The 26,295-nt window shown below is 39.5% G+C and overlaps 1 protein-coding gene across 3 annotated transcripts in view; it reads left to right on the top strand.

Annotated features, from left to right (window-relative positions):
* The first annotated feature begins 5,201 nt into the window (after positions 1–5,201).
* The window catches only part of CA3H2orf42 (chromosome A3 C2orf42 homolog), a 32,806-nt gene continuing 11,712 nt past the window's right edge, over positions 5,202–26,295 (top strand). The window contains exons 1-7 of one of the 3 annotated variants that reach the window (XM_015063991.3): positions 5,262–5,306; positions 11,526–11,591; positions 20,096–20,375; positions 20,753–21,587; positions 22,568–22,678; positions 24,212–24,316; positions 26,024–26,128. In XM_015063991.3, the coding sequence (XP_014919477.1) occupies positions 20,765–21,587; positions 22,568–22,678; positions 24,212–24,316; positions 26,024–26,128 (1,144 nt within the window). In that variant the 5' untranslated portion in view covers positions 5,262–5,306; positions 11,526–11,591; positions 20,096–20,375; positions 20,753–20,764. Of the gene's footprint in view, positions 5,307–5,367; positions 5,466–11,525; positions 11,592–20,095; positions 20,376–20,752; positions 21,588–22,567; positions 22,679–24,211; positions 24,317–26,023; positions 26,129–26,295 lie in introns of those variants that run through there. The other 2 variants (XM_015063990.3, XM_015063992.3) reach the window with 2 other exon arrangements.

The raw sequence follows: 26,295 nt of genomic DNA, 5'->3' as shown, positions 1-26,295 counted from the left end.
GTCGACAATCTGTGTATAACCTTTGACTTCCCCCAAACCTACTGTTGACTGGAAGACTTGCCAATAATATAGTCAATCAACACATAATTTGTAAGTTATAAGTATATACTGTTTTCTTACAGTAAAGTAAGCTAGAGAAAAGTTATTAAGAAAATAGGAGACAAACTAAGGGTTGCTGGAGGGGAGGTGGGTAGGGAATGAGCTAAATGGGTGATGGGTACTAAGGAAGGCCCTTGTTGGGATGAGCACTGGGTGTTAGATGTAAGAGATGAAACACTAAATTCTCCTGAAACCACTATTAACGCTATATGTTAACTAACTTGGGTTTAAATAAAATTTTTTTAAAAATCAAAATATATTTATAGTACTGTACTGTATTGGAAAAAGTCTATAAGAGGACCCACACAGTTTAAACCCATGATCGAGGGCCAACTGGTATATTTATTTGTATGATTATATCTTTAAAACTTATGTTCTTAAAAAAAAAAACAACACGTTTTTCACTAAACCCAAAGCTGGTGACTATTTTCAATAATACCATATATGGCCAGTACCTGGCAAATAATACATTTTCAATACATGTTTACTGAACTTAATAAATCAATCAAATTGTTATCTTGTACAATCTGCTTTTGACCAGATGGCTTTTCTGCCATGTGCTGATAGTACTGCCAGCTAGAGTACTAGGTGTGAGGTGATAAGAGCTAGAACTAAAAGACCAAATCAAGGCCAATTCTTTATGCTATGCCAAGTGAGATGGACTTTTTATTGTAAAGGTCCCAGGGAGCCGTTGATCTAGTTTGTGTTTAGCTAAGATGTCTCCCCGGCTCCTGGCTTGAGCAATCAGATGGATGGTGGGGCTAGTTACTGGGGTTGTAAAAGGAAAAGGAGAAGTTTGTGAGGGCAGGTAAGGATAGAAGCTACTTAGAGGGCAGGAGAGGAAGGCTAATGAGTTCCAGCCTTCAACATGGGCAGCTTGAATGTGTGTGACAATCAAATCACCAGTAGGTAATGGTACGGAATTTAGAAGGGAGATCCAGACTGAATACTCCAGAGATGGGAGTCCTCAGCATTTAGGTGATAGTTTGATCTATGGGATGGAAATCGCCCAGAGAGATGCTAGAGTTAGCAAATGATGGAGGATAAGCTCAGGTGCTTCAACATTGTTTTGTTAACGTTATTTATTTTGAGAGAACAAGAGCAAGGGAGGGGCAGAGAGAGAGAGGGAGAGAGAGAAATCCCAAGCAGATTCCTTTTGCTATCAGCACAGAGCCTGACGTGGGGCTCAATCCCATGAACCAAGAGATCATGAGCTGAGCCAAAATCAATAGTTGGGTGCTCAACGGACTGAGCCACCCAGGCACCCCTTGAATTTAAAAGAAACTGATAAAGCCTCTAGAAATTAAAAATACAATAACTGAGGGACAGCTGGGTGGCTCAGTCCATTCAGTGACCAACTCGATTTCAGTTCAGGTCATGATCTCAAAGTTCTGGGATTGAGCTCCACCTCTGGCTCTGTGCTGAGCGCACTTAAGATTCTCTCCCTCTCTCTCTGCCCCTCCCCAGCTCATGCTCTCTCTGTCTCTCTCAAAATAAATAAAATAAACTTAAAAATACAACAGCCAAAATTAAAAATTCAGTGGACTGACTGAATAAAATGAGAAATCTAAAATACATTTTTTAAAGTTTTTTTTTCCTTTTTTGGGGTGACAGAGCGAGCAGTGCACACAAGCAGAGGAGAGAGAGAGAGAGAGAGAGAGAGAGAGAGAGAATCTTAAGCAGACTCCACACCCAGTGTGAAGCCCAATGCAAGGCCCCATGCAGGGCTCCATCTCATGACCGTGAGGTCATGACCTAAGCTGAAATCAAAAGTTGGACACTTAAGTGACTGAGCCACCCAGGCGCCCCTAAAGGTTTTGTTTTTAAGTAATCTCTACCCCAATGTGAGGCTCAAACCCACAACCTCAAGATCAAGAGTCATATGCTCTACCGACTGAGCCAGACAGGCACCCCTACCATACATTTAAACTAGACTTTCATAAAATAAAACAACATGAGATACATAATATTTGAAGAGATAATGATTGAGAATTTTCCACAATTGTAGAAAGCTAGGAATTCTCAGATTCAAGAATCACAATGGAGGTGCCTGGGTGGCTCAAGTTGGTTTAAGGGTCCAATTCTTGATAACAGCTCAGGTCATGATCAGGTTCATGGAATTGAGCCCCACATTGGGTTTTGTGCTAAAAGTGTGGAGCCTGCTTCGGATTCTCTCTCTTCCTCTCTCTCTGCCTGTCTCTTTCCCTCCTTCTCCCTCCCTCCCTCTCTCTCAAAATAAATAAAATAAACTTTAAGAAAAAATCTACCTCGAGGCTGAAAAAAAATGATGTTCAGAGAATAGAGAAGGAAGGGCTCATTGTGTCCTCATTTTGTCTCATTGTGTCAAACCATAATGAGAATATTATGCAATCTGAGAATTCTATTTATAAGAAGGCTCAGAAGGGACTTCCAGGATGGTAATGCTTCTTCAAAGGCCCTTCTTTGGTTCTTCTTGGAAGAACCCTGAGTGTATGGCTTGGAAGGAAGAAACCTCTTCTAGAATAGGGTTGCTTAGGGGTTCCCTGCTGGCTCAGTTGGTATCTCATGCAATTCTTGATCATGGGGTCATGAGATCAAGCACCACGTTGGGTGTGGGGCCTACTTAAAAAACTACTTAAAAATAGAATGGGGTTGCTTGACAGCTTCCTTCCTGACTGGAACATACAACATATCTAAACTGAAAACCCACAAATCTCTTAGGACACATTTGGGCAATTCCATTGAAAACATTGTAACCACTCTCTCTAAAACAGAGTGTAGGAGCTCTGATACTACTGACTCCATCTTTGGCCCCACCACCTATCCATGTACCTGTGATGATCTCCCCTGGGGCCGTTTCAGGCCCCTTAGAGGTTGATGTATGCCATGACCAGAATGTGGGGAGGCTTGCTCTTGCTTTCCCTAAATTTGTTTAGATAACTAGTAGAGATAACAGTTTCCCTCCACCTACCTCCTCGATGCACAGATGGCACCATGAGGTCTGTTAAAGGTTAGCTATCAATGAATTGTATGCAGACCCTTTTTTTTTTTTAATTTTTTTTCAACGTTTATTTATTTTTGGGACAGAGAGAGACAGAGCATGAACGGGGGAGGATCAGAGAGAGAGGGAGACACAGAATCAGAAACAGGCTCCAGGCTCTGAGCCATCAGCCCAGAGCCTGACGCGGGGCTCGAACTCACAGACCGCGAGATCGTGACCTGGCTGAAGTCGGACGCTTAACCGACTGCGCCACCCAGGCGCCCCATGCAGACCCTTTGACCTCACCTCAGTGCCCTCCTGACCATCCCTCCTTTCTATAAAATCTGCAAATTTAGATCTGGACTTTGCAAAGACTAGCTGCACAGCTGCCTGGATCATCACCCTCTGGATCCTCCCTGTCAGTAAGTTACCCTGAATAAAATTCTGTAAACTGTATGGAGTTGCCTGCCTGCTTCATTTTTTGGTTTCAAAGTGCCTTCTCAGTTTGGAGGATACCTTACAGTCCCTTCTCCCCACTTTCTAACACAGGGTCTCTCAACTTTGGCACTAGTGGCTTTTTTTTTTTAACTCTTTTTTTAAAGTCTATTTATTTAGGGCACCTGGGTCGCTCAGTCGGTTAAGCATCTGACTCTGGCTCAGGTCATGATCTCATGGTCTGTGAGTTTGAGCCCCGCGTCGGGCTCTGTGCTGACAGCTCGGAGCACAGAGCCTGCTTCCCTTTCTGTGTTTCCCTCTCTCTCTTAGACGCTTAACCAACTGAGCAACCCAGGTGCCCCAGCACTATTGATATCTGAGTCCAGATAATTCTTTGTTGTGAGGGCTCGGCTGTTTTGTGTACTGTAAGATTTTTAAAAAGATGTTATTTTCTTTATTATTTCTTTAAATGTTTATTTATTTTGAGAGAGGGCAGGAGATGGGGAGAAGCAGAGAGGGAGAGGATGAGAGAATCCCAAGCAGGCTCCATGCTCATCACAGAGCTTGATTTGGGGCTTGATCCCATGAGCTTGGGATCATGACCTGAGCCAAAATCAAGAGACTTATGTTTGACTAAGCCACCCAGGTGCCCTACGATTTTATTTTTAAGTAATCTCTACACCCAACATGGGGCTCAAACCCACAACCCCCAAGATCAAAAGTCATAGGTTCTACTGAGTGAGCTAGTCTGATGCCCCATGGGATCTTAAATAACATCCATGGCATCTATTCACTAGATGCTTGTAGCAATGCTCCCAGAAGAAGAACAACTGCTCTAGAGAATCACTTTGCACGGATACAATCATAAACACAAACTGGGACTGAAACTCTACGGTATTATTAGGTGATCATCCAGATGACCCAGGATATACTGATCATCATTTTAAAAGCTTATAATCAAAACAGAGTCACAAAATTGGAAAAATACTCTGGAAAAGTGTGCCCTAATCCACTTTCCTCCAGTTTGAGAAACAATATAGCAAATTAGAGTCCTGGAAAGAACCATTTCTCTTATTAATAGATGAGAAGACTAAGGTTCTTACACAACCTGCCCACCGTGCCACCCCTATAAGTAACAGAATCAAGGCCCAAAACTTCAGGAAATCTCATTCCAGAGTTCTCCAACACACAGGCCTCATCCTTAACACACTGCACTCGGAAGCTTTCTTCAACAATGAACAAAGATTTACTCTGTGTGATTCCAAGGAACAGAACTAAAACACATAGGAAGCCGATTTCAATTCATTACAAGGGAAAACGTTCTAGTATGTCAGCATGTGAGGAAGGTAGAAAAAGATAACTTGATATAAACACACAAGTATTACAAACAGTGAATACTTTGGAACATGACCTCCCTTGACAAAACGATAAATCATAGTAATAATACAGATCATCTTAGGCGATTTTTTAAATCAATTACCAATGAATTCTACCAGAAACAGGGTTCTCTCAGGGCTGAAGCAGTCATGATCAGCCCTAGAACCCTATCGGTGCCTTCTGTCCCAGCAGGGTCGGCCAGAAGCACTCCGGCCCCACTGAGCGCTACAGCCTCAAGGTTAACTCAGACTCCACCAAGGCAATCCGCCGCAATTCTTACCCGCCTACAGGAGTCAACTACAACTCCCATCAGACAACGCGAACGGAGTGGGCGGGTATTTACCGCGCGTGGGCGGCCCTGACCAATAACGACTGTCGTTACAGCGAACAGTTTGGACGCGTTTGTAAAAGGCCGCGGCAGGCGAAGAGAGAGGAGGTGAGGGCGGTCATCAGCTTCGGGCCCTGGGGCCGGGGCGGGGGGCGCAGAGCAGGAAAGGGGGCCGTGTTGACAGAAGGCGGGGGCGGCGGTGGGACGAGGGTGTAAAGCCAGGAATCCCGGCGGAGAGCGTGTCCAAGGAGCAGGGTGCTTGGCCAGGTGATGCTTATGCTTAGGCCCACTTAGGGCCGGAAGTGAGCAGTCGCGCGGGAAGGATGCCGGGAAGCAGGTCCCCGAGTGGTACTTCTTGGGGTGGGCCGGTTCCCGGAAGCGGGGTTCCCAGACTCGTGCCCGCAGGGCTGCTTTGGCCTTCCTCTGCTACTCCGAAGCCGCGCGGGTCTGATGGAAGCTGTCTGGCGCAGGAGTCGGGAGTCCTGGCTACTAGGCATGTCCCTTCCCCTTGTGGTTTGACAAGGAATCCTATCAGTTACAAACTCTCGTTAGATTGTCTGGTTGCTGGCAGTGAGCATTCATCAAATCACTATCTTTGAGCCAATTTCTTCAACTGTAAGATGGTAAATAGTACCCACTTTACTGGATCGTGGTGAGCAATACCTGAGTAAATGCATGGGAGGGGCTTACGTGTACTCAGTAAAAGTTAGCAAGTTTTTTTATTCATGATAATCATACGTTCTCTTGAGTTACTGTTGCTTCACAAGCATTAAACAGCATCCCCTAAACTGTACGGCTTTGCAGCTGAACAGTACCTGGATGAAAATGCACCACTTCCAGGAATCGTGGGTGGGTTAGCTCTGCCAGCACTAGTCCCTTTACACCATCTTGCTGAGGAGGCTGTTTTGTGAACTTGACGAAAAGATACCTCTTTTTTTAGGCAGGATTCAAATACAGGTTCTTTTCTTATCTTTTTTTTTTTTTAATTTATTTATTTATCTTGGGGGGGTGGGCAGAGGGAGAGGGATAATCCCAAGCAGGCTCTGTACTTGTCAGTACAGACCCAGGTGCAGGGCTTAAACCCACAAACCATGAGATCATGACCTAAGCCAAAATCAAGAGTCTGTCACTCAACCCACCGGAGCCACCCAGGTGCTTTGTTTGTTTGTTTTTTTGTGTGTTTGTTTTAATTGAGGTAAAATTCATGTGTAACATATGAGTTTCAGATGTACAACATGATTCAAGATTTGTATGCACTGTGATGGCCACAATAAGTCTGGTTATCAGTCACCATACAAAGCTACAAAAAAAAAATTGTTTTTCCTTGTGATGAGAACTTTTAAGATTTAGTCCTTTGGCAGCTTTCAAATATTCAATATAATATTATCTCCTGTAGTCATCATGCAGTACATTCCCATGACTTGCTTATTTTATATCTGGAAGTTTGTACCTTTGACCGCTTTCACCCATTTCTCCTACCCTCTCACCCCCTTCCCCTCTGGCAATCACCAGTCTTTTTTTATATGTATGAGTTTTGTTTTATAGATTCCACATATAAGTGAAGTTACATGGTATTTGTCTTTCTCTGTCTTATTTCAGCATAATACTGTTGAGGTCCATCCACATTGTTGCAGATGGCAAGATTTCCCTCTTTTTTATGTCTGAGTAGTATTCCATTTTATACACACACACACATGCTCAACAAGTCTTTATCCATTCATCCATTGATGGACACTTAGGTTGTTTCCATATTTTGGCTATTATAAATAATACTGCAGTGAACATAGAGCTGCATATATCTTTTCAAATTAGCGTTTTCATTTTCTTTGGCAAATACAGTTTCTTTACAAGTTGTGTTACCTGTTTGTATATGCTTGCAGTATAGAATCTATAATAAGTAATACTAGTTCATGTTTAAAATTCAAATAGTATAGAACAGTGAAATGTAAGTCTCCCTCCTACTATTTCCCAAGTTCTAAGTCACTTCTGGACCATGGACGTGTGTGTGTGTGTGTGTGTGTGTGTGTGTGTGTGTGCGTGCATGCACCCTATCTTTTTTTTCTCTTTTAAACCAGGAGTATCATATATGAAGTGCCTTTTTTCGCTCCACAGTATATCTTGATATTTGTTCCTTACCAGTACATATAGGTCTATCTCATTCTTTTTAATCCCTTTATAGTAGCATGTTGTATGCCTGCACCATAATTTTTTAGTCAGCTCTTAAGACTGTTTCCATTCTTGTGCGGTTCTGGATAACTTTGCATGGAGTACCCCTGTACATGCTTTGTGTACATGTGAGAGTAGAATTCATGAAATCTTATAAGTGGAATTGCTATGTCCAAATATATGTTTTACATTTATTTTATTTACATCCCTTTAAAGGGGATGTTGCAGCTTATGTCCCTACCAACAATGTGCAATACCTGCTTCTCCACATCCTCATGAACACAGTAATAACAGTTATCCTTTTTGTCATTTTGCCAAAGTATTGTCTTGTTTTAATTTGCCTCTTGCTCATTGTAAGACATAATTTTGGATGTTTAAAATCACTTTTCTTTTTTGGGGGCGCCTGAGTGGCTTAGTCAGCTAGGCATCCAACTCGATTTGGGCTCAGGTCATGATCTCACAGTTCGGGAGTGTGTCTGGCTTTTTTTACTTAGTATATTTCAAGGTTCATAAAGCATGTATCAGAATTTCATTCTCTTTTAGAGCCAAATAATATCCCATTGTGTGGATATGCCACATTTTGTTTATCCATTCGTCAGTTGTTGGATATTTGGATTGATTCCACTTTCTAGCTATTATGAACACTCCTACTGTGAACATACATGTACAAATTTTTGTGTGTTTTCAATTGTCTTGGGTATATATTCTCTTGGAAGTCATATGGTAACACTGTTTAACATTTTGAGGAACCACCGACAATCAGTTTTCCAAAATGACTGCCATTTTACAACACCATCAACAATGTGTGAGGGCTCCAGTTATTCAATATCCATGACAATACTTGTTATTGTCTGCCTTTTTTAGTCATTAATGGCTGTATAGTGGCGTCACATTGTGGTTTTGATTTGCAATTTCCTGATTACATGATGTTGAACATCTTTTCATTTGTTTCTTGGCTATTTATTTTCTTTGGAGAAATATCCATTCAGATCCTTTGTGTGTGTGTGTGTGTGTGTGTGTTTGAAGTTTATTTATTTTGAGAGAGCACAAGCGGGGGAGTGGCAGAGAGAGGGAGAGAGAGAGAATCCCAAGCAGGATCTGCACTGTCAGCCTGGAGCCCCATGGGGGACCAGAACTCATGAACCCATGAGATCATGACCTGAGCCAAAGTGAGATGTTTAACTGACTGAGCCACCCAGGCACCCCTATAGACTTTTTAAAAGTTTTATTTATTTATTTTGAGAGAGGGAGAGAGAGAGAATCCCAAGAAGGCTCCCTTTGTTAGCAAAGAGCCTGACACAGGACTCAACCCCACAAACTGTGAGATCATGACCTGAACTGAAATCAAGAGTCGGACACTTAACCAACTAAACCACCCACCTAGGCACCCCTCTTTGCCTGGTTTTATTTTATTATTATAATTTTTATTTTTTTATAGTTTATTTTGAGAGAGCGAGCATAAGTGGTGGAGAGGCAGAGAGAGAGGGATAAAGAGAGAATCTCAAGCAGGCTCCATGCTGTCAGCATGGAGCCAGATGTGGGGCTTGAACTCACGAACCATGAGATCATGAGCTGAGCTGAAGTCAGACACTAAACTGACTGAACCACCCAAGTGCCCCTTCCTGGTTTTAAATTAGATTATCTGTCTTTTTATTGTTGACTTGTAACAAAGTCTTGTAATCTATTCTGGACACAAGGCCCTCATCATACATATGACTTGCAAATATTTTCTCTCAGGCTGTGGTTGTCTTTTCACTATCTTGATGGTGCTGGTTGAAGCACAGATGTTTTTAATTTTGATGAAGTTCAGTTTTTCTCTTTTTTTCTTTTGTCATCTATGCTTTCGGTGGCATATATAAGAAACCATTGCTTTATCCAAGGTCACAAAGATTTACCCTTAAGTTTTCTTCTAAGAGTTTTGTAGTTTTAGCTCTTAACATTTATGTCTGTGATCCATTTTGAGTTAAATTTTGTATACAGTGTGAGGTATGGGTCCAACTTAATTTTTTTTTTTTTCCAACTTGATTCTTTTAGAGATGGATATCCACTTGTCCTAGCACCTTTTGTTCATCGGACTATTCTTTCCCCATTAAATGATCTTGGCATCCTTGTCAAAAATCAGTGGAGCATAAATGTGAGAGATTATTTCTGACCTCTTAATTATATGCTTGATTAATTAATTATATGCTGTTGCTCTGTATATCTGTCCTCATGCCAGTGCCTTCTTGTCTTTTTGGCCCTCAGCTTTTTTGAGATATAATTGACATAACATCATGTAAGTTTAAGGTGTTCAGTGTGATTTGATACACTTACACAGTGCAAAATGATTACCACCAAGGCATTAGCTAACACCTCCATCGTGTCATATAATAACCATTTTTGTGTATGGTGAGAACGTTTAACATCTCTCTTAGCAGCTTTCAGCTATTAGCTGAAGTATATTAGCAATATAATATACTATTATTAACGATAATCACCATGCTGTACGTTAGATCCCCAGAATTTATTCATCTTATAACTGGAAGTTTGCACCGTTTGACTGATATCTCCCCATTTCTCTCACCCCTCAATCCTTGGCAGTCCATTCCATCCTCTGTTTTATGAGTTTGGCTTTTTATGATTATACATATAAGTAAAATCATACAGTATTTGTCTTCTCTGTCCACATTGCCTTAATTTGCTTTATAGTAAGTTTTGAAATCAAGAAGTGTGAGGGGCGCCTGGGTGGCTCAGTCGGTTAAGCATCTGACTTCGGCTCAGGTCATGGTCTCACGATTCATGAGTTCGAGCCCCGCATCAGGTTCTGTGCTGGTGGCTCGGAGCCTGGAGCCTGCTTTGGATTCTGTGTCTCCCTCTCTCTCTGCCCCTCCCCTGCTCACTCTCTCTCTCTCACTCTCTCTCACAAAAACAAATAAACATTAAAAAAAAAAAAGAAGAAGAAGAAGAAGTGTGAGTCCTTGTACTGTGTTGTTCTTTCTCAAGATTGTTTTGGCTCTACCAGGTGCCTTGCATTTCTATATAAAATTTAGGACCACCTTGTCAGTTTGCAAAAAAACTCTGAGATTTTGATAGGGATTACGTTGTATCTGTAGATCAGTTGGGGGAGTAGTGCCTTCCTAACAATATTAGTTTTCTAGTCTGCAAGCATGAGATGCTTTTCCATTTTGCTAGGTCTTTAATTTCTTTCGATGACTTTTGAAGTTTTCAGTGTACAAGACTTGCACTTCTTTTATTCTTCAAGTTTTTTTTTCACCTTTGTACTTAGCTTATGATATATTTTTCCATGCAGAAAATTTTCATTTTTATGTAATCAAATATAATCGGAATGTATGTATGTATTTATTTATTTTAAGTAAGTTCTACAACCCATTGGGGCTTGAACTCATTATGCTGAGATCAAGAGTCGCATTCTCTACTGATTTAGCCAGCCAAACCCCCTCAGTCTAATTTTAGAATGGGCGAGGGGTGCTTGGGTGGCTCAGTCAGGGGAGGGGCTGACTCTTTTTTTTTTTTTTTTAACGTGTATTTATTTTTGGGACAGAGAAAGACAGAGCATGAACGGGGGAGGGGCAGAGAGAGAGGGAGACACAGAATCGGAAACAGGCTCCAGGCTCTGAGCCATCAGCCCAGAGCCCGACGCGGGGCTCGAACTCATGGACCGCGAGATCGTGACCTGGCTGAAGTCGGACGCTTAACCGACTGCGCCACCCAGGTGCCCCGTGGGTCTGACTCTTGATCTCAGGGTTGTGAGTTCAAGCCTGGTGTTGGGCGTGGAGCCTACTTTAAAAATTAATAATAAAGTAAAGCGAGCAAAATCTTTGATAGTATTTCCCCAAAGAGATCGATCTGGCTAAAGAAGCATGTAATATGTTGCTCAACATCATTATTCGTTAGAGAAATGCAAGTTAAAAGCACAGGGAGGTACCACTTTACACCTACTATAACCAAATGGCCATAATAAGACAAGGGGCTCCAGGGTGGCTGAGTCGGTTAAGCATCAGACTCTTGATTTCAGCTCAGTTCATGACCTCGTGGTTCATGCGAGTGAGCCCCATGTAGGGGTCTGTGCTAAAAGCAAGGAGCCTGCTTAGGATTCTCTCTCTTCCTCTCTTTCTGTCCCTCCCTTGCTCTCTCACAAATCAATAAACATTTTTTTGAAAGAAAAAGATAATAATACATGTTGGCCAGGAAGAGAAGAGGAGAAGCAGGAACCCTCTTATGTTGCTGGTATGAATATAACAATGCTTTTCAGTTTGGAAAGCAGTTTGGTCATTTCTTAAAAAGTTTAAGTTAAACTATGACCCTGTAATTCTACTTCTAGGTATCTAGATACCCAAGAGAAATGAAGATCCTTGTCTACATGGGGACTTGCATGTTAATGTTCTCAGCAGCATGTTGATAATAGCCACAAATTGGAAACAGAACAGTTATCTGTCTGCTGGTGAATGGATAAGCAAAATGATATATCCATACAATGGAATGCTTTTCAGCAATATAAGCGAATGAATTACTAATACATGCTACAATGTGGTTCAACCTTGAAAACAGCATGTTGAATGAAAGAATACAAACACCAAATCCCACATATTGTATGATTCCATCTATATGAAATGTCCAAAAAATCTAAATCTATAAAGACAATAAGACAGATTAGTGATTGCCTGGGGGTGGGAATGGTAATTGACTGCAAATGGCCAGAGGGGTCTTTTTAGGGTGATAAAAGTGTTCTCAAACTGGACTGTAGTGATGGATGTCATTATACTATCATTATACTGTCATTGAATTGTATACTTAAAATGGATGAATTTTGTGGTCTATAAAATATACCTCAATAAAGAGGTTTCTTAAAAAAACACACAAACACACTAATACAGTCAGGATTCTGGGGTTTGTGTCATTTAGGCCATGATCATTCTGATATCCTTAAAAAATGTTAAATCCCCTCCCTTTGTCCTACTATGTTAACAGTTCCAACTTTTATACTTGAACATTTTAATCTGCCTTGAATTTATTTGAGTATATAAAGTGAGATAGGATAAGATATGTTTAATGATAATTTTTGCCCCTAAATTTTGCCTTTATATTGTATAATTTTAGGAGACTTTTTTTAAGTTAAAAAAAAAAGAAATTTTAGGAAATTATTTTATTGTATATGTATATTGTGTATATATGTTTCCTTCCTTCTGATATGTTGACAGCATATCATACTTGGCTGTTCTATACCTTGCTTTTCTTTTTTTTTTTTTTTATTAAAAAAATTTTTTTTAACGTTTATTTATTTTTGAGACGGAGAGAGACAGAGCATGAACGGGGAGGGGCAGAGAGAGAGGGAGACACAGAATCTGAAACAGGCTCCAGGCTCTGAGCTGTCAGCACAGAGCCCAACGTGGGGCTCGAACTCACGGACCGTGAGATCATGACCTGAGCTGAAGTCGGACACTTAACTGACCAAGCCACCCAGGCTCCCCTATACCTTGCCTTTCTACATGTCTTAAAGATCTGAAAAATCAACACATAAGAAACTTCCTCAGTCTTTATTTAAATAAATGTAGAATATTTTATTTTTTGGAAAGTATTCCAATTATATGGATATACCATAATTCAACCACTTCCTTCTTTTTTTTCTTAAATTTTTTTAATGTTTATTTTTTGAGAGAGAGAGAGACAGAGCATGAGTCGGGGAGGGGCGGAGAGAGGGAGACATAGAATATGAAGCAGGCTCCAGGCTCTGAGCTGTCAGCACAGAGCCTGACGCAGGGCTCGAACTCACAAACTGTGAGATCATGACCTGAGCCAAAATCTGACGCTTAACCAACTGAGCCACCCAGGCGCCCCCAACTAGTTCCTTCTTGGTGGGCGTTAGGTTGTTTCTAATGTTATGCTGTTACAAAAGTGCTTTAGTGAATAACCTTATATATCCCACATTTCATATGTGGGAGAATATCTGTAAGATAAATTCTAATTAGTGCAATTACTGTGTCAAAAGAAATATGCAGAGGGGGCAGAGGGGCGCCTGGGTGGCTCAGTCAGTTAAACCTCCAACTCTTTTTTTTTTTAATTTTATTTTATTTTTGAGAGAGAGAGAGACAGAGTATGAGTGGTGGAGGGGCAGAGAGAGAGGGAGACACAGAATGCAAAGCAGGCCTCAGGCTCCAAGCCATCAGCACAGAGCCCCACGCCGGGCTCGATCTCACCAACTGTGAGATCATGACCTGAGCTGAAGTTGGACCCTCAACCAACTGAGCCACCCAGGTGCCCCAAGCCTCAAACTCTTGATTTCAGTTCAGGTCATGATTTCATAGGTTTGTGAATTGAAGTCCCGTGGCAGGCTCTGCACTAATAGTATGGAGCCTGCTTGGGATTCTCTCTCTCACCTCTCTCTGGCCCTCCCCTGCTTGTTCACACACATTCTCTCTCTCTCTCTCTCAATAAATAAATAAATTTTTTTAATTAAAAAAAAAAAAAAGTAAGGGCACCTGAATGGCTCAGTTGGTTAAACATCCAACTTTGGCTCAGGTTATGATCTCACAGTTTGTGAGTTCAAGCCCTGTGTTGGGCTCTCTGCTGTCAGCACAGAGCCCATTTCAGATCCCCCATCCTTCTCTCTCTCTGCCCCTCCCCTGCTTGCATATTCTCTTTCTCAAAAATAAACATTAAAAAAAAGTAATAATAAAATAAAATAATTTTTAAATATGCAGAGAAAACATCAGATTACTCCAAATTAAGGGACACTCTATAAAATACCTGACTCTTCAGAATTACCGAGATTATGAACAACCAGGAAAGACAAAACTACAGCTCCAAGAAGACTAAGAAGACATGACAAATGCAATGTGGTATTTTGGATTGGAACAGAAAAAAGGAGAAAGTCTAGTTTAGTTAATAATAATGTACTAATGTTGGCTTCTTAGTTTTGACGAATGCCCTGTGATAATAATATATAATGTTAACATTGGGGGAAACTGAGTGAAAGGTATCTGGGAACTCTCTATTTTATCTTTGCAACTTCTCTGAAAATGTGAAATTATTCTAAAATAAAAAGTTTATTGTTGGGGTGCCTGGCTGGCTCAGTCAGTAGAACATGCAACTCTTGATCTCAGAGTTCTAAGTTTGAGCCCCATGTTGGGTGTAGAGATCACTTTAAATTAAATTAAAAAAGAATATTTTTAAAAATCTTAAAAAAAAATTATTCTTAAATAAGTGCCATTAGGAGGTTCCTGCATGGCTCAGTCAGTTGAGCATCCAACTCTTGTTTTCAGCTCAGGTCATGACCTCACAGTTTCTGAGTTTGAGCCCTACATGGGGCTGTGCATTGACAGTGCAGAGCCTGCTTGGGACTCTCTCTCTCTCTCCCTCTCTCTCTCTTCCTCTCCTCCTTGTGCTCTCTCTCTCTCAAATAAACTTAAAAAAAAAAAGTGCCATTAGTGGAAAAACTGGTGAATCCTAATAAAGTCTGTATGTAGTAGAGTTGATAGTATTGTACCAATGTTAAAACCTTAGTGTTGACAAATCTCTCATGATTCGATAAGATGTTAACACTTGGGGAGGCTGGGTGGGTATACAGGAATCTCTCCGATTTTTTTATCTTTTCTTTACATCTAAAGTTATTCCCAAATTAAAAGTTATTTTTAAAGAAGTGTGCATTTTTTTTGAAAGATACTAACAAATTGCCCTCTTCAGAGAATAACCCAAAAGTAAAATAAAAAATAAAAGGAGAGTGGAATTCCTATGATGATGCTAAAACTACAGCACCTTAAGTCTTCACCATGTATAATTGGCAAACCAGTTCCTCCCTTAATGAACAAAGTTATTTTTTTCCCATTTTAATGATATGTTAAGTCATCATCATCAGTGTAATTTGGAAATTGATTAATTCCGGGGGTGACTGGGTGGCTCATTGGTTGGATGTCCGACTCTTGACTTTGGCTCAAATCATGATCTCACAGTTTGTGAGTTCAAGCCCTGAGTGAGGCCCCAAGCTGACAGCATGAAGCCTATTTGGGATTCTCCCTCTCTCTCTCTCTCTCTCTCTCTCTCTCTGCCCCTCCGCTGCTCATGTATGTGCACAGGAATGCCTGCTTCTCTCTGCAAAATAAATAAATTTAAAAAATTAAAAAGAATTATTTAAAAATAGAAATAAATTTTTATTAAGCTTTCATATATATTTTTATTTATACATATATTTATATATAATATATATTTATTGTTTATATTTATATAAATGTATATAAATATATATTCGTATATTATATATATTCTATATTTTAATATATTTATATATAAATATATGTTAATATGTAAATATATTGATATTAATTAATATATTGTATATTATATGTTTGTATATATTTATATTTTATATATTATATATTATAATATATATTTATATATTTTTATGTGTTTATATTTTATTTACATATACATATATATTTTTTATTTTGCAAATGAAAGCCAACCTGAAACTCAGAAGTTAAACTTGGTCAAAGAAATAACTGGTGGTAAAGAGCAAACTAAATATTCTATCTTTTGACTTTGGAACAACATTCTCTCTTAAGAACCCACGTGTGGCTGAATGAAAATACCTGCTAAAGAAGTTTATTGGCCTAGAAAGGAAATGCTGTGTAAACAAACTAATGTCTCTGGATTAGGGTTTTGTTTTTTTAAAGCTTAGTTATTTATTTATTTAAACTTTTTTTTTTTTTTTAATTTATTGTCAAGGTAGCTAACATACAGTGTAGTATTGGCTTCAGGAGCAGATTCCTGTGATTCATCACTTACATACAACACCCAGTGCTTACCCTAACAAAGTGCCCTCCTCAATGCCCATAACCCATTATCCCCACTCCCCCAGTCGTCCACCCCCAATTAACCCTCAGTTTGTTCTCTGTATTTAAGAGTCTGTTATGGTTTGCCTCCCTCTCTGTTTGTATCTTATTTTTCCTTCCCTTCCCCTATGGTCATTTGTTAAGTTTCTCAAATTCCACATATGAGTGAAATCATATGGTATCTGTCTTTCTCTCACTGACTTCATTTTGCTTAGTATAACACCCTCCAGTTCCATCCTCGTAGTTGCAAATGGCAAGATTTCATTCTTTTTCATCACCGAGTAGTGTTCCATTGTGTATATATATATATATATGTATATGTATATATGTATATGTATATGTGTGTGTGTGTGTGTATACACACACACACACCCCACATCTTCTTTATCCATTCATCAGTTGATGGACATTTGGGCTCTTTCCATATGTTAGCTATTGTTGATAGCACTGCTATTAACATTGGGGTGCATATGTTTCTTCATATCAACACTCCTGTATCCTTTGGATAAATTCCTAGTAGTGCTATTGCTGGGTATGGGGTAATTCTGTTTTTACTTTTTTGAGGAACCTCCATGCTGTTGTCCAGAGTGGCTGCACCAGTTTGCATTCCCACCAACAGTGCAAGAGTGTTCCCCTTTCTAAACTTTTTTTAAAGTTTATTTATTTATCTTGAGAGAGGCGGGGGGAGAGGCAGAGAGAGGGAGACAGACAGAATCCCAAGCAGGTTCCATACTGGCAGCACAGAGCCCAGTGCAGGCTCACCATGAGATCATGGCCTCAACCAAAACCAAGAGTCAGATGCTTAACCGACTGAGTCACCCAGGTGCCCCACTTATTTATTTTGAGAGAGAAAGAGAGAGCGTGTGTGGGGGGAGGGGAACAGACAGAGGGAAAGAGAGAATTCCAAGCAGGCTCATGCTGTCAGCATGGAGCCTGATGCAGGGCTTGATCCCACGAACTGTGAGACCATGACCTGAGCCGATATCGAGAGTCAGACACTTAACAGCCTGAGCCACCCTGGCTCTCTTAGATTAGGGGTGTTTAATGGGTGACTTAGCCTCCCAGAGGACATTCAGCAATATCTGGAAACTTTGTTTGTTTGTTTGTTTGTTTGTTTAACACATAGGGAGGAAGAGTTGACTGCTATTGGCATCTAGTGGGTAGAGACCCTGGATGCCACCAAACATTCTACAATGTATAGAACTCTTCCCTACAACAAAGAATGTCAGCCCTAAATGTCAGTAGTGCCAAGGTGGAAAACTGCAATAGATTATATTTCACAAAGCTTTATTCACTTAGTGGATACATCACAACACATATTACAGTTGGGCCATTAATTTATAGCACTAATGAAAACGTGGGCATTCTTAGACTTTCCTTATTTGTACTTTACAATTTGTTGATTAGCAAATAGACTATAGAAAATGTGGAAGGAAAATACTTCATCAACATCATCCTTTGGGGTCAGGGGGCAAGAGCAATAGTAACAGCCAATTTCAACATCACAAGCAGATTGCCTTAAAAATATATATTGAAATTTGGGGCACCGGGCTAGATTAGTCTGTAGAGCACATGACTCTTGATCTCAGGGTTGTGAGTTCAAGCCCACGTTAGGTGTAGAGATTACTTAAAGGGGTAGGTACCTGGGTGGCTGAGTCAGTTAAGTGTCCAACTCTTGATTTCTGCTCAGGTCATGATCTCACCATTCGTGAGTTCGAGCCCTGCATCAGCCTACAAGCTGAATGTGGGGCTTGCTTGGGATTCTCTCTCTCTGTCCCTCCCCTCCCCCTGGGCAAACTTTAAAAAAAAGATTTTTTTAAATATTTTTTTTAAGTTTATTTTTGAGAGAGAGAGAGTGTTGAGGGACAGAGAGAAAGAGAATCCCAAGCAGGCTCTGCACTGTCAGCATAGAGTCTGAGGCAGGGCTCAAACCCACAAACCATGAGATCATGACCAGAGCTGAGATCAAGAGTCAGACACTCAACCAACTGAGCCACAGGCACCCCCCCCAAAAAACTTTTTTTTTAAATGTTTATTTATTTTTGAGAGAGAATGGGAGAGGGAGCACACGCACAAGTGGGGAAGAGGCAGGGAGAGAGGGAGACAGAATCTGAACTCCAGGCTCTGAGCTGGCAGCACAGAGCCCAATGCATGGCTCAAACCCACAGACCATGAGATCATAACCTGAGCCAAAGTCAGACGCTTAACCAATTGAGCCACCCAGGCGCCTGCCACCCCCCCATCTTAATAAAATATTTTATTATTTTTTTAACGTTTATTTTTGAGAGACAGAATGCGAGCGGGGGACGGGTAGAGAGAGAAAAGAGGAAGACACAATCCGAAGCTAGCTCCAGGCTCTGAGCTGGACCACAGAGCCTGATGAGGGGCTGGAACCTGTAAACCGTGAGATCATGACCCAAGCCAAAGTCGGATGATTAACCGACTGAGCCACTCAGGCTCCCCATAAAGTTCAACATTAAGAAAAAAAAAAGATTTTATTGGTTCATGAGTTTGAGACCGTTTTGGTCTCTGTGCTGACAGCTCAGAGCCTGGAGCCTGCTTCTGATTCTGTGTCTCCCTCTCTCTCTGCCCCTCCCCCGCTCATGCTCTGTCTCTCAAAAATGAATAAACATTAAAAAATTTTTTTTAATGTTGAACTTTAATTAATAATATGCATGCTGAATTGATGTCTGCAAACTACTTCGAAATACAGTAAAATATAAGAGGGATTGATGGATGGAGAAAGGAATAAATAGATATGTGATAAAGCAAATATAGTAAAATGTTAATTGTAGAATCTAGTGGGTGGGCATATGGAGGTGCACTATATAATTCTGTTTTTTTTTATATTTGAAAATTTTCATAATATTAGAGGGGAAATTAAAAGCAGAGATTCACACTCTTCCTAACAGACACTGGAAACCACATTGCTGATTTTGCTGGGTGACCTCAGGCAAGTTACTTTTTATATAAATTTAAAAATTTTTTAAGAAGCGCCTGGGTGGCTCGGTTGGTTAGGCATCTGACTCTTGGTTTCGGCTCAGGTCATGATCTTGCGATTCGTGGGTTCAGGCCCAGCATTGGGCTCTGGGCTGATGGTGCAGAGCCTGCTTGGGATTCTGTCTTCCTCTCTCTCTGCCCTTTCCCTACTTGCTCTCTATCTATCTATCTCTGTCAAAAATAAATATATAAACATTAAAAAAAATTTTTTTAAGTTTTTTTAGCATTTTGTTTGTTTTTTAAGCTTATTTGAGAGAGAGAGAGAGTAGGGGAGAGGGGCAGAGGGAGAGAGAGAGAACCCTAAGCAGGCTCTGCGCTGTCAGCTTAGAGCCCAGTGTGGGGCTCAATCCCATGAACTGTGAGATCATGACCTGAGCCAAAACCAAGAATCAGAGGATCAACCAGCTGAGCCATGTTTTGTTTTGTTTTTTGTTTTGTTTTGTTTAATCTCTATGCCCAGTGTGGGGCACAAACTCATGACCCCAAGATCAACAATCACATTCTCTATTGACTGAGCCAGCGAGGTGCCTCAAGTTACTTAACTTTTTAATTTTCATGTGAAGAGTGGTGGTTGTTTGGCTCAAATGAGATCCTAGTATTGTGAGGTTCTAATGAAATAATGTGAAAGCGCTTTGACTAGCATAAAGCACTCTAAGATGCAATACATTATTATTAAGAAGGATGAGTATTTGGCCGATTATGTATCATGGCTCTGGGTGTTCTTGACAACTCTCTGTGTAATGAATGACATTAGCACTGTTTTACCTGCTTTAAATTAGAAGTACAAGCCAAGCATTTCCATAAGAATTTCTGTCAAATATTTTTCAAATATCTATGGAAGACTTAGATTCCTATTCTAAGAGGAGAGACTTTTGTATAACTTTAACATTTTTTCTTGTTTTGTAGACTGCCAAGATCTCCACTTAGGGCAGTTGGGAATCTTCGACTCTGGAACACTGGGCAGGAGCTTTGCCATTGGCTGGCCAAGAAAGGGGAGGCAGAATGTCTGCATTGTTACACCATAGAGTTCAAACTTCAAAAGACTTTGGGTTAAACAGTATCATTTACTCTGCAAATGATTGTGTCTTTGCCTGTCTTCTATGATCATCCTAAACTAATGAAACATCTTTCAGGTCTTATGGATTCAGGTTACACTGTATTCTGGATGCTGTGGCCGCTGATACAGGTAGGATAGGCTTGCGTTTTATGGGAAATGTTGGGAAGGAAAGAACTCATCTCTCCAACTCTCCGGTTCTTATTCAAATTAAACATCTGTGCATGTAAAAATTAGGTTAACTAATCTAGGTTGTTGTAGAAAACAGTGCTGAACCTAGAGAAATGCTTTAGTTGTTAGGTTTTTAAAAATATATAATAATGTGAAAGGCAAAGTTTCCTTTTGCTTGATGGCTTAAGTGAATGTTCTGTTATGAAGGTACAATTTGAAAATGGTAGATTATTTCTTTACATTTTATTTTCTGTACTAAATCTTATAAATGATTTTAACGTGGTGTGTGTGTATGTATGAGTGTGTATTCATGTTGATGGGTTTATTGCTCTTTCTAGGGCCTTTGAAAAATGGAGCCAAACTCTCTGAGGACTAAAGTCCCAGCTTTCTTGTCTGATTTGGGGAAGGCCACATTGAGGGGAATCAGAAAGTGTCCCCGATGCGGCACATACAATGGAACCCGGGGACTGAGTTGTAAGAACAAGACATGTGGAACCATATTCCGCTACGGTGCACGGAAGCAGCCTAGTGTTGAAGCTGTCAAAATCATAACAGGCTCTGATCTGCAGGTTTACTCGGTGCGGCAAAGAGACCGGGGCCCCGATCACCGGTGCTTTGTGGAGCTAGGTGTGTCAGAGACGACAATCCAGACGGTGGATGGGACAATCATCACTCAGCTGAGCTCTGGACGATGTTATGTCCCCTCATGCCTGAAAGCTGCCACCCAGAGCGTTGTGGAGAATCAGTGCCAGCACATCAAGCTGGCAGTGAACTGCCAGGCAGAAGCCACCCCTCTGACTCTGAAAAGCTCAGTCCTGAATGCAATGCAGGCCTCCCCAGAAACTAAGCAGACCATCTGGCAGCTGGCCACAGAGCCCACAGGTCCCCTTGTACAGAGGATTACTAAAAACATTTTGGTGGTGAAATGCAAGGCAAGCCAGAAGCATAGTTTGGGGTATTTACATACATCCTTTGTGCAGAAAATCAGTGCCAAAAGCTTGCCCGAGCGCCGATTCTTCTGCTCCTGCCAGGCTCTGAAATCGCATAAGTCGAATGCCTCCAAGGATGAGGTGGCCCAGAGGTGTATTCATTTCTTTGCTTGCATCTGTGCCTTTGCCAGTGACGAGACATTGGCTCAGGAATTCTCAGACTTCCTAAATTTTGATTCCAGCGGTAGGTGGTGTGTTGACACAGTTACTCTGTTTTTCTAAAATGGCAATGAAAGAGTTCCCTGATGGCATTTGGAGATTGTCCTAGCAACCTTCAGAAGCAGTTGCTAGATAATTCAAACGAAAAGCATTCCTTCTTTTAATCCCAGTAAGCACACTTGCATAAAGTTGGTTGGTTGGTTGGTTGGTTGGTTGGTTGGTTGGTTCGTCAATTGAAATTAATGATCAAGAGACTTGGGCATTTTCACTGAGACAATGAATCTAGCAAAAGTTAACTTTGCTTTGCTTTTTTGTTGTGTTTTTTTTTTTTTAACTCTTTCATAGATGCCCTATATTAATAAAAACAAAGAGCAAACAAACAAACACTTTTATTTTGGCTTGCTTGCTTGTTTCTCATCTTTGAAGATGAGGAAAACTAATACCTTGCTCAAAAGACATTTAAAGACTACATCATCTTTTGTTGTGGTTTTTAACATAGTTTTATCTTATAGATGCTTTTTATTTTCATTTCTTAATGATCTTTAGTTGGCAGTAACTCCCAACTTTTTAGTATTATTTCTCTGTAGAGTCTTTTATCATGTTAATGGTCCATGAACAAAAACCTATGTGTTGGGGAGTTCTTTAAAGGGAATTATGTTAGGGGTGGGGTGGCTCAGTCAATTGTGCATCCAACGACTCTTCATTTCAGCTCAGGCTGTGATCTCATGGTCATGAGATTGAGCTCCAAGTTGGCCTCAATGCTGAGCACGGAGCCTGCTTAAGATTCTCTCCCTCTCCCTATGCCCCTCCCCTGCTCATGCGTGTGCTCTCTAAATAAATAAATAAATAAATAAATAAATAAATAAATAAATAAATAAATAGGAATTTATTTTAAAGCAGGCAATCACTCCATAATTTGTGTTTTATAAATTAATTTTTCTCTAGGTAGGGTCCCATACTTACTCTTGGATGGTATTAATAACTAAGAAATGTGTTATATTTTAGGTCTTAAAGAGGTTATTGTGCCCCAGTTAGGTTGCCATTCAGAGTCGACAGTATCAGCTTGTGAGTCTACTGCCCCTAAGCCAAAGAAGAGGAAAAAAGAGGAAGTACCTGGTGAGCAGCTGTTTCATTTGTTTGGTGGTGTTGTCTTTAGAGATTGTTTTACTGTATTTTATGTATTTCACTCAATCTTAGCAAATGCAGAAATAATGTTTGTTATGTTTTTTTTCTGAAAAAAGTTTTATCCCTCATTGATAATTCTTTGTGAAATTGAGCTAAGAGTTGGTTCTTTTGGCTGAGTATAAGATCCAACCAGGTTTTCCTTTTATTATTGTATATTTTATTTATCCCTTAAATATTTGGGCCAGTTTTACACCTTAATTTGCCATAGGATAGTGTTATGAAGTTTTCATCCATAGAACATTTTTAAAAATTTGTGACAATGGTTAATTATATCTTCTGCACTAATTTAAGAGTATAGTTTCTTATCTGTATTTTCAACATGTGGCATCATATATATATATTTTCTTTTTTAATGTAAATGTACCAGTGGCAATTAAGGAGTCATATAAATCAATATGAAAATAGTGAAGTGCTTTTGTAAATAAGTGTTGCAAGTCCTAGACTCTAAACAAAAGAAAAATACTACCAGTCTACACATGTAAGTAGGAACATTTTTGTGGTGAGAGGGAGTATTTTTGGAAGTGGGTCAAATGGTCATGCACAGGAGTTTTGATGCTGGGATGTTGGAGAAAGATGGAGAAAAAAGTGACATGGGCATTTCTGTTTTTGAGAAGTAATTCTGGCAGCAATATAGAGCAGAGACTGTTGTTAAATGTTTATTTATTGGTCTTTCCCAAGAAAACCTGAAAGCAAAAAAAAAAAAAAAAGTTCTTATCCTTTGACTCAGTAGTCCTGATTCTGAGGAAATAATCCTTGATACAGGAAAAACATTTTGTCCACAGATGTTAACTTTACAATTATTTATAATATTGAAAAATTAAAAACAAATAAGGGCCAACTGCTAGGGGTAGTTAAATAAACCATAATAAATTAACTTGATAGAATATTAGGCAGCCATTAAAAATTATTATAAAGAAGTATAAAGAAATGTTTAGATAACTCAGGTAAAATACAGAATGCTCAGTAAAATTTGATTTTCATACAAACAATAATTTTTAGTATAAGTATGTCCCATGCAATATTTGGAACATACCTATATTAAAAAGCCATTTATTTGAAATTTAGATTTTTTTTTTTTTTTTTGCTAAATTTGGTGATCCTGGGATAATCACAGTTACTTAAAATCACTAAACCAGCAAAATCAGCTACACACACACACACAATTTTTCTGGTAGTTCACCAGAAAATTGATAGTGATTGAGAAGTGGGAACAGTGGGTGAATTTTTTTTCTTCTTTTCACTTCTAGGTCCCACACCCACATCCCAATTTCCAGTAAAGAGCATATAAAACTTAAAATGTTATGTATTAATGCTAATGTTAATTCCTTCTAGAAGCTGAAGCTAACTTAGACCTTAGCAAAGACATTTTATGTTTTAGACTCTTGAGAAATTAATATTGAATTGATTTATATTCTGCAGACATATTATTAAATTATTAAATCACTATAATGATGTGTGGTTTAGGTGCACAGACGAACAGTTCACTTCTGCCTCAGGATGCAGTGAGCAGTAATCTAAGGAAAAGTGGCCTGAAAAAACCTGTGGTTGCTTCTTCATTAAAAAGGCAGGGTAAGTTTCCCTTAGCCAGGGTAGGCTAAAGAGGTGGAAAATCATCCTAAAGAAGCCCAAAGCAATATAATCAAAAGAAATGTTGCATGTTATCCCCCAAAGAGTGGTAAGATAAACACGAGCAGGCACTGAGGCTGCGATCTATTCTGTTCCACTGGTTTCAAATCATACCCAGACCCAAATCGTGTCTTTTTAACGACAAACGCAGCAAAGATTCCTTCATGTTTTGGCAGCACATGTTCTATAAGATATTTTCCTTTTGTTGCCTGTTACCCACATGCAGTTGGTGTGGAGCCTCAAACTTGAAGAAATATATTTTATAATTCTGAAGGGATAAATATTCGCTGAGAAAGGCAAATATAATCTGTTCTCCCAAGTTGAAGTTTGGGGCACCTGGCTGGCTCAGCCAGTAGATTCTGTGACTCTTGATCTCAGGGTTGTGAGTACAAGCCCCATGTTGGGCATAGAGATTACTTTATCAATCAATCAATCAATCAATCAATTAAAAGTCAACATGCGTTAAAAAAAAAATGAAGTTTGAAAACATACCTAAAAGCAGTAGCATGGTTATCTTTCTGAACTTATGAGACAAAATAACTTAATTTGAACATAGCCTATATATTTACTTTTCCATTCAGCATAATTAGGCCCATACATTTGGGGATCAACATTTTCTTAACTCTCATATATTATGGCTGAGTGATTAAAAACTAGATATCATCCCTGCACTCATACTGTGGTTTTAAAGACAAGATCAGTACATAAATAGCATATAATACAAAACCAAATCTTAATTAACCAATTAGCTAAGAACTGACATATTCCAGGAATAAATGTTTTTGGAAGCTCAAGAAGTAAACAAATCAAAAATATCAGGTAGAAGATTTTTAACAGATTTCCATCACTTCCTTTGGTACAAAGGAAAAATAAAATAAAATAAAATAAAATAAAATAAAATAAAATAAAATAAAATAAAATAAAATAGATTTTCATCCAAATTATCACAAAATACATTTACCTAATGAGAATTTTAGTTTCAAATGAATAGTAGTTGTGGCATCCTTATCTCCTGATTTATAGATCTCTAAAGCAACCGTTATACAAGGCCATTCTTAAGTTTGCAGTTTCTTTTTTTCAAAGATTTTATTTTTAAGTAATCTCTGCACCCAATGTAAAGATAGAACTCATGACCCCAAGGTCAAGAGTCACATGCTCCACTGACTGAGCCAGCGAGGCTCTCCTCCAATTTGCAGTTTAATGTTGAAAGGCTGCAAACCTTCTGTGGTTAATAATCACAACTTTTCAATTTTTTTCTAGATGGATTATTTTTTTTTTTAAGTTTATTTATTTATTTTGAGAGAGAAAGTGAGCAGGGGGGGAGGCAGAGAGAGAATCCAAGCAGGCACTGTACAGTCAGCACAGAGCTCGGTGCTAGGCTTGAACTCACAAACCACGAGATCATGACCTGAGCCCAAACCAAGAGTCAGACGCTCAACCAGCTGAGCAACCCAGCACCCCTCTAGATGGATTTAAAAAAAAAAAAATCCTAGAATTTTCCATTTCATTTAATGTATCTAATTTCTTTAAATTTCAGCTTGTTGCTCTTTTCTGTACAAAATCCGCAGCTTTTTCAGACTTCAGTTAACTGTTGTTTTTGCAAAAAAACCCATAAAAATTACTGAAAAGTTTTTTGTTTGTTTTTCCTAGCCTGTGGTCAGCTGTTAGATGAGGCTCAAGTGACCCTGTCCTTCCAAGACTGGCTGGCCAGTGTCACGGAACGCATCCATCAAACCATGCACTATCAGTTTGATGGTAAGTAAGTATTGGTCGCCCAACTTAGCTATTGCTGAAAGTAGAAGAATTAAAGTAATTGTGTTGTAGTTCTATTCTGGTTTTTTTAACTTAAGTTTTTGTTTTAATTCCAATATAGTTAGCATTCAGTGTTATATTAGTTTCAGGTATACGATATAGTGATTCCA

This window comes from Acinonyx jubatus, chromosome A3 (assembly GCF_027475565.1).
Source record: "Acinonyx jubatus isolate Ajub_Pintada_27869175 chromosome A3, VMU_Ajub_asm_v1.0, whole genome shotgun sequence".
NCBI lineage: Eukaryota > Metazoa > Chordata > Mammalia > Carnivora > Felidae > Acinonyx > Acinonyx jubatus.
Note: the sequence above shows the minus strand (reverse complement) of the source record. Positions and strands in the feature narration are given on the sequence as shown.